Below are 9,164 nucleotides of genomic sequence, written 5' to 3' on the forward strand. Positions count from 1 at the left end.
CTTAACTGTCGCTTCCGAAGGATGTCCGAGCTCCTGCTGACTTTAGTCCGATGGACATGGCAACCATCTTGCTGATTTCACGAAGGTCATGGCATGCACACAACGAAGTGACCCACGACAAGCCGGCGCCTCCGGTTGCTGCTTCGCGACGCTTCCTTAGCAGCTACATCGTCTCTCTGATGTGCATGAAGCAGCACCCCGGAAGCTGACATGGAAAAAGGGGAAATGGTCTTGACGGAGGGCCACGAGATACGCAAGGGAGCGACCAAGACGACGACCCCGATTCCTGCCAAACCGAGTAACAAGTGGTGCGGGCCACAAAGAGGATGGAACAAGCTCAACGTCGATGGCGCTTTCACGTGTTTTTTTTAGAAGGGGACATCCCCGGCCTCTGCATTGAAAAGATGCATACGATCACCTTTATTAAACAAGCAAATAGGTTCAAGCACAAGTCTAAAAGTCTCCAACAAAGCTGCTCACAGAGAGCTAAGGAGCAAAAAAACAAAAGCCACAGCCGGCCAGCAAGAGTAAGACAGGAAACCTAATTGCCTATCTTATTACATGACTGTCATTCAAACCGGCTGAAAATATCCCGTGCTACCATCTTCCATCGGGTAGATCTAGTAACCAAACGCTCCCTGGCCTCCGTCGGAGTGAGTAATGACCACATACGGATCAACGCAGTGGCCCGGAATATAATCTACAAAAAATGAGTATTTGATATTCTGTTAAAGACTAAATCATTTCTGCAGTTCCAGATAGTCTATAATAATGCACATACTCCTACACGAATGTGTCTCGCTGTTTGAGGCTCAATCCCATCCAACCACGTTCTAAATAGCGTGTTAATATTATGTGGAGGAGTAATATTAAAGTCTATGTTAACTGATTGCCAAAGATTTTGTCATGGGACAATCGAGAAAGAGGTGCTGGATTGTTTCATCTCTGTCACAAAAGCTACACCGACTGGATCCAGTCCAGTTGCGTTTAATCAAGTTATCTTTAGTTAAAATGACTTGTTTATGCACAAACCAGATGAACACTTTAACTCTCAAGGGAACTTTGACATGCCAAACATGTTTCAACGTAGGAATAGAACTAGAATTAATAACACTCAAGTACATCGATTTGGCCGTAAATTCTTCATTCCTAGTAAGTTTCCCACACAACTGGTCTGGACGTTGAGAAAGTTGAACCTCCATCAGTCTTCTCACAAGATGGAGCCAAACTTCCCAACGGTTACCGGCTAAAGCTCGCGTGAAGCTAATATGTAAAGACGTGGACTGACATTACCGTCTGAACGATCGCATCTCTGTTGAACAATGCTGTAAAGACTAGGATACTGTATCGGTAAAGGCACAGGTATGATTCTTCGAGGCAACACATGCGCCATTGTCGTTGCCTCCTGTCGGTTCTTACCGAGATGTTCAAGCGCCATGGAAGCGGAAAGTGTAGCATGCGCTGAAGGTATTTCTCTTGCTCTGGAGTGGAGCGCTGAACCTATCATCCTCGAGATCGACTGTGCGGTTGCCGCTAGCATGATCCGTGATGATGCAGTAAACAGATCACCAGTGGCTGCCAGGGTTGTGGAAATTGAAGTCCTTCTTCAGTCCGGCCGTGAGCATGCTATTTCACATGTGTGTGTAGAGGGCAGAACATAGTTGCTCACGCTCTTAGCCAATTAATGAGAAGGATAAACACCTGTACTGCGGTTTGGATCCGTCATGGTCCGGACGTGATTCGCAAACTATCCCAGGATAACTGTAACACTGTTCCATAATTAATGAAGCTCTTTCTTTTGCACTAAGAAAATTAGCTTGCGTATCGGTTCTTGAAAGGAGTGTCCCTAGGTTCAGTGCAACATTAGATCAGCCGTACAATGGTATGCGTTTGTCACTTAAAGTTTCATGAGAATCTCTCTGAATGCTTGCACCGATCAACTCATTCGAAAGTCTGAATTGATGGAGGAAGGCGGGAAGTATATTTCAACATAGTCTCTCGGTATGCTATGCGATACCTGTTTTTTTTTCTTGCTATCAGATACCTAGCTAGCTCACTGGTGTGCGTGTGCTCTTATGGTACTGTACTTATATATATTGTGCTGAAAAGCGAAAACACTTGAAAAGAAATGCTCATCGTTTAATTAATTCCGTCCCATGCCGATTCACGGTCATGATTGCGTGGTACTAGTGCTACTCCAACACCAGTACCCCAACCTTGCCTAGCTCAGCCACTGGGTGCGGTCACGCAGGGAGTTTGGATCCGATGCTCGCCTCGTTGCTCTTTCCCCACAGGACCAAGTAGAGCCCCACGACCACGACCGCCGACCCGACAACGCTCCCGAGGTGGAGCTGCTCATGGAGGACGGTGACATCGAGCCCGGCCGTGACGATCTGGATTAGCGGCATGAAGGCGGTGGTGAACACAGGCCCTCGCCGCTCCACACACCATGACATGACCAGGAACCCCAGCCCGGACGACCCCACGCCAGCAAATACCACGGTCACAGCCTGGAGCGCCGTGCGTGGGACCCAGATCTGCAAGTTCATCTTCTCGGTGGCAGCCCCGACTGTGGCCATCTGGATGAAGCTGAGCACGAACATCCACGCTGTGCCGGAGTAGAGCGCCGGGTACTTTGTCCCGATCTTGGACTGTAGGATGAACCACAACGACCAGCTCGCCGAGAAGCCCAGCAGCGCCACCGAGCCCACCGCCCACCTCCGCGCACCGCCGTGGGTGGCTGTGGAGTCCATGTGGTCCCCCGACGGCGCTCCCATCAGGGTCGGGCCATGGTAGAGTGCCAGCACCGCCGCTCCGGCCAGCCCCACGGCCGTGCCGGTGAGCTTCGCTGCGCCGGAGCGGCTGGCAACATCGATCTTCTCAACCTTGAAGGCGAGTGCGAGGAGGAAAGTGAACATGGGGGTCGTGTTGTTGAAGGCGCTCGCGAACGTGGCGGTCGTGTACCGCAGGCCAAGGAAGAAGAGCCACTGGATCAGAGAGGCTCTGTGCAATTGCGATGCATGCATCAATTAGCATATGAAATTACAAATAATTCAAGACTTCCTATAATTATGCAAAAGAGATTAATTACCCGAGCAAGGCACTGAAGAAGAGGTAGACGAATATCTCCATGGTCAGCTTAGGTCTACTCTTCCTACATATATACATGGAAACCATATACAGAAATTAGCTAACTTTAGAACAGAAATCAGTGGCCACGATTTTTCATTTTAAAACCGTCAAAATAAAATCTTTCGTTACCCATGCTTCTTCATCAGTGATGCATATGGCCCAAGCAATTGAGATACAATTAAACTTTTGTAAGGACATCAGTTAGTGCTGATATAAACCTCTCTTTGAAGTATGCGATCGGGGAGAGGAAGAGCGCGGCGACGAGCAGGCGGAGGACGATGAAGACAGTGGTGTGCATCCCTTCATTGAAAGCCATCTTCGTGAGCACATTCAACACCGCATACATGATCACCACCGCTATCATCATCACCGTAGGTTTCCAGTCCATCCTACACTCTTGATCAACACAGTCAAGTGAACTAGCAAGAACTATATGGCGAGGGAGGCTTTGCCTTCCTTTTCGAAAAAAGCTTTATGGTGAGTGTGATATTTATTAACTCAGGAATGCTTGTGGCAGAGCTACTTATAGCCTCCACTAACACATTAGTTAAATCAGCACTACAACACTATTTGCTTTAAGTTGTGTGCACTGACGGAAGATGCCATTAAGTTGGGCCATCCATCTACAACACTACTTGCGTAGTGGCGTAGTGGCATTAGTTGTCTAGACCAACCATCTGAAAGAGAAAATATACGTTGCAAACCAAGTTACGGTAAAAAACACATTTGAAAGTTCTAAAAAAACATCGTATAATGAACAAGTGAAATCTGAAGTTCAAGCTCATTCATTTGTGAGGTGAAAAAAATATGCGTGTATAATGATGTTTAATGTTTGTCACTATTCATTGTTGAATTGGTTTTTTCACACATTTGTAGTGAATTTGATTTTGGTTTTAAAATTTTACATCCTTTATAGAACATCGCCTTACCAACATGATTTTATTTAGAAATTTTAGAATTATTAAAATACTTGGTTTCCACATGATATTTTCTCTCAAAAGTAATGGCATTATCATCTCCCAAAAGTTAATCGAAGTATTTTTGCATCTAGCTAGCTTTATTCGAGAATGGACGAGTGAAGTACACTAAGCCAAGATGCTTAATCATGAGTATTTGTCAAAGCAAATCACTGGTAGAAAAAGGGCCTGTTGTCCCGGTTCGTAAGGGCCTTTTGTCTCGGTTCTGGAACCGGGACTAAAGGGTCGGTACTAATGCCCTGTCCCTTTAGTCCCGGTTCAATCCAGAACCGGGACAGATGAGCCTCCACGTGGCCTGTGCGGAGCCCACGCAGGAGACCCTTTGGTCCCAGTTGGTGACACCAATCGAGACCAATAGGCATCCACGCGTCAGCATTTCTGTGGCTGGGGTTTTTATTTTTTTTAAAGGGGGGGGGGGTTGGGGGTTTTGGGGGGTTAATTTAGGTGTTTCATATATTGTGTTAGCTAGCTATAATTAATAGAGAGAAGTGTCCTCTCTTATGTCCGTACTTGGTCGACGCTACGTACTATACATACGTATAGAGAGGACTAGACACGCTAGTTAGCTAGTAAGCAAACGAAGGAAACAGAAGATCGTCATGAACATATATGCATACAGAGAGAAGTGATATCGACCACCTCTCCTTCTCCGAGAGATTGGTCGAACAACAAGTTCTCGTATATCTATCCGACACTACCGGCTACATATATACAATAATTATCTCTTACAAATATAATCATACGGACTCAGGGTCCACATAGTATTCTTCGTCTTCAGCGATCACGTGGTCAAGAAAGAATGCCGCCAATTCCTCTTGAATTGCTCGCATGCGAGCTGGTGCTAGGAGTTCATCCCGTTTCCGAAACATCTAATTTAAAGAAGGGGGTCAATACATATATATATGAATGAATGAAACTCAACACAAATGATGGTAATAAAATAAAATTGTGAATGTTGTTATTTACGTACTTCATATTGTTCGTCAGTGTAGCCCCGCTCACAGGTCGTGTGGCGGATGGACTCGCAAATGTAGTATCCACAGAAATCATTCCTTGTTCCTGCCACAACCACTTTACAAGAAATAGAGGTCAATCAAACTGATAAGCAAGAATGTCAAATGGTATTGATGAAACTAGCGCTTGAATCACTAGTAGATGCGCGGAACATGCTACTATAGTACTTACTTTCGGGTGTCTAAATTGCAGCTCCTTCGGCAGTCCCGGAGCTTTTCTGGTGAATTTTCTCCAAACCCTGCCGGACAAAGAAAACAATTACTTGATATATCAGGAAATGAACAAAGTTGTTGATATGGTGGATAATGATCGATTTAACTTACTTCTCAAGTATTTGAGTCATGTATGCATAGTCCTGGGGATCTTTTCGTCTTGAGTCTAAGACGGTTACTAGTCCCTGCTCAAGCTTAATCTCTAGGAGAATATAGTGGAAACTGCACACGCATGCATAACTCATCAATTACATTACTATAACCTTGACTAATATATAAGGGAAACCGAATACGCACAAGACAGTAACACTCACTTGAAGTTGTAAGGAAAGAGTATTATATCTTTGTTTTCATTTATTACCAACGATCGTAGCAAGTTGGCCTCGGTAGCTGCGGCATGAAATTTAACCTGAGTTGCATCTATGAGATATGTGTTAATGAACCCAATATCACCGACTTGTCTTTTCTTCAATTCGGCGATCTTCAATCTGCATAATATAGTGAGGATGATTATAAATACATGCAATGAAAGAGCTGAGCTATATAGAGAGACTTAATGACAGAAGTAGTACTACTTACAGACAGTAGCAGGCGACCGTTGTTTTATCGAGGGCCAATTGATTGAAAAACTGAAAGAACTCCTCAAATGGAACAGGCAACAGTTCAATTCCAACGAGGTCATGCTCCTTTTTAACTTTCACATACAAAGTACTCCTCCCCCCAGAGTCTCTGCACATTTTCAAGTACCAATCATGCAATCTTCCAATCATCGTTGATAGAGATCTTTCATCTCTGATGAGAGGCTTCCCGTACTCGTATCTTTGTATCTGCACCTCCATGGGTTCATAATGTACATCGTCGAGCAGGTAATTGGCAAGATTGCTATAACCGGGCACCATCCTCGGATCATTAGCGACCTTGTCGCTAGGCACTTTGAGCGGGGGGGCACGATTGCTTCGCTTGTTCGCCGAGCTGGGCAATTTGTTTCCCAGCTCGTCATTCTTTCAGCCTTTGATCACTGACAGTACTTCCCGACCGCTCTGCTTCGGCAAATTCCTTTCCAATAATGCGCTCATGGTTTTCTTTCGGCGGAGACTTGGGTGGTTTTGTCAGGGCAGCCAGAGTGCGCTTCGCTTTCACCGGATCTACCTTCTCCTCCGGAAGTGGAGGTCTCTTTGCTTTCAACCCTTGAAACCAATCATCCACTTCGGTTCGTGCGATCTCGGCGTTCTCCTCCGGGGTCCTCTCGTATGGTAACTTCTCTGGAGTCTCCAGAGAAGGACCGAATCTGTATGTCCTCCCGCCTCTGGCTATACTGCTAGACGCCGGCCAAGCAGACGGAGCAGTTGTCTTCTTTACTTGCTTACGAGGCGGAGGAGAAGGACTACGACGCGCCGGAGCAGCCGGAGCGGCGGCAGATCTCTTCCGCCCTTGCTGACGAGGCGGAGAAGGAGGAGGCTGGCTGCTCGGGCGCGTCGGCGCAGGCGGAGAAGGAGGCGGAGTGCCGCCACGCGCTGGAGAAGGAGCCGGTCGAGTGCCCTGATCATCACTCGCCGGAGAAGGAGGCGGTGGAGGAGGCGGAGTGCCCTGACTCGCCGGAGGAGGAGGCGGTGGAGGAGGCGGAGTGCCCTGACTTGCCGGAGGAGGAGGAGGAGGCGGAGGCGTCCAGTTTGGAAGGTTGATGAGCTCCTTCCGCCATAGGCATGGAGTCTTCAGAGCAGATCCCAGCCTAGTCTCCCCTTCACCAGTAGGGTGGTCAAGCTGGAGGTCCTCAAATCCCTTCGTTATTTCATCCACCATCACCCTAGCATATCCTTCTGGAATCGGCCGGCAGTGAAAAGTTGCGCCGGGTTCAGTAGGATAAACAGAGCCAACAGTCGCATTGACCTTCAAATTCATCCATTGCGTCATAAGGTGGCAATTTTGAGACTCCGTGATAGCATCCACGGGATAGCTGGCAGGAGCCGTCAAGGCATGCTCCGGCTGAAGCAGCTCGGTGGAAGCCACGCTACTTCTCCGCTGAGATGGCGGGGTAGCTTCGGGGGAAGCTTCGGCAGTACGTTTACTGCGATTTGCTTCTCGTTCCTCTATTGCTTTTACCCTTGCTTGCAGCGCCTGCATTTGGGTCTGCTGCACTTTTTTCCTCCTCTCATGGGATTTGTAACCGCATGCGTCCGGAAATCCAACCTTCCACGGAATGGAGCCTAGCGTGCCTCGTGTCCGTCCAGGCTGCTCAGGATTCCCGAGGGCCATTGTGAGCTCGACGTTCTCTCTATATGGAAAGAACATCCCTTGCTGCGCTGCTTCGATATAGTGCTGAAGCTTCCTGACTGGTATGTCCACTTGATCGTTCGTCCAAATGCACTTCCCTGTTACAGGGTCCAAGGTTCCGCCAGCCCCGAAGAACCAAGTTCGGCAACGGTCTGGCCAGTTAATTGTCTCTGGTTCGATCCCTTTATCAACCAGATCATTCTCAGTCTTGGCCCACTTAGGCCGGGCTACAAGGTAGCCACCTGACCCCGTGCGATGGTGATGCTTCTTCTTCGCAGCATTTTTCTTGTTTGTCGCCGACATCTTCTTACTCTTTTCCGATGTCTTGTGGGCCACAAATGCGGGCCAGTGATCTCTGATCTTCTCATATCTGCCCTTGAATTCTGGTGTCTCATTATTTTCAACAAACTTATTCAGCTCTTTCTTCCACCTCCTGAATAGTTCTGCCATCCTCTTAAGAGCAAAAGACTTGATTAATTGCTCTTTAACTGGCTTCTCTGGATTATCCTCTGGCGGTAGGGTGAAATTTGACTTCAGCTCAGTCCAAAGATCATTTTTCTGCATATCATTGACATAAGACACCTCAGGGTCTTCTGTAGCCGGCTTAAACCATTGCTGGATGCTGATCGGGATCTTGTCCCTAACCAAAACCCCGCACTGAGCAACAAATGCGCTCTTTGTCCGGAGGGGTTCAATTGGTTGGCCGTCGGGCGCGATTGCTATGATCTCAAACTTTTCATCCGAGCTCAACATTTTCTTCGGGCCTCGTCTCTTTACCGAAGTTGTGCTCGATCCGGAGGGCTAGAAAAAAGAACAAAGACTTAATTAATATGTGTACATACCAAAACAATGAATGCATCAATTAGCTAGTCAGCAGAAGCTTAACTAATATATATACCTGGCCGGACTCGGTTCGGTCACCGGAGACGTCATCACGGTCTCCTTCTTGCAGCGGCATTGGGTCACCGGTGCCGTCCTCACGGTCTCCTTCTTGCACCGGCATTAGGTCACCGGAGCCATCATAATCATAGCCAGCTGCTTCCAGACCATCGGTGTCGTTGAGAAACAACGAGCAGATGTCATCACTTCCTCGTGCGATTATGTCCCCCAACAACTCTTCTTGTACTTCGTCTCGGGCGGTGTCCATAGTTTCTACAAATATTGACAACATGGCAATTATTATTCAAACATGACAGATGGATATATTAGTGGCAAAAACGTTGAACTAATATTAATTAGTGGCCTCGACGCTGCTTCTCTAGGGTTTGGGGTGGTCTCGACGCTGCTTCTTTAGGGTTTGGGGTGGCCTCGACAACGCTTCAAGGATAAAAAAAGAAGAGGAACGTGGATTTAGTTCTTACTCCTCTATTCTTTCTTCTCCTCTTTTTTTCTTCTTCTTCCACTTTTTTTTATCGGGAACGAGGGTCGTCGAGGGTCACCGAGCGATATAGGAAACCCTAAATAGCAAGTATCATGGGTGTGAGATACATGTGGCCGTCGGTGTCGGACACTACATCCACGCCCCACAAGTGACGTGAGCGTCGAAGCCCGCGCCACT

The 9,164-nt window shown here is 47.4% G+C and overlaps 1 protein-coding gene across 1 annotated transcript; it reads right to left on the minus strand.

Moving 5' to 3' along the window:
• Window positions 1-1,910: 1,910 nt before the first annotated feature.
• Window positions 1,911-3,610, minus strand: LOC123106346 (WAT1-related protein At3g30340). Its single transcript, XM_044528545.1, has 3 exons — window positions 3,351-3,610; window positions 3,092-3,154; window positions 1,911-3,003 (listed from the first exon to the last, which is right to left on the minus strand). Exons 1-3 carry the CDS (start codon window positions 3,518-3,520, stop codon window positions 2,244-2,246), a joined length of 993 nt encoding a protein of 330 aa, XP_044384480.1. The 5' UTR covers window positions 3,521-3,610; the 3' UTR covers window positions 1,911-2,243.
• Between the last annotated feature and the right edge of the window lie 5,554 nt (window positions 3,611-9,164).

Source organism: Triticum aestivum, chromosome 5A (assembly GCF_018294505.1).
Source record: "Triticum aestivum cultivar Chinese Spring chromosome 5A, IWGSC CS RefSeq v2.1, whole genome shotgun sequence".
NCBI lineage: Eukaryota > Viridiplantae > Streptophyta > Magnoliopsida > Poales > Poaceae > Triticum > Triticum aestivum.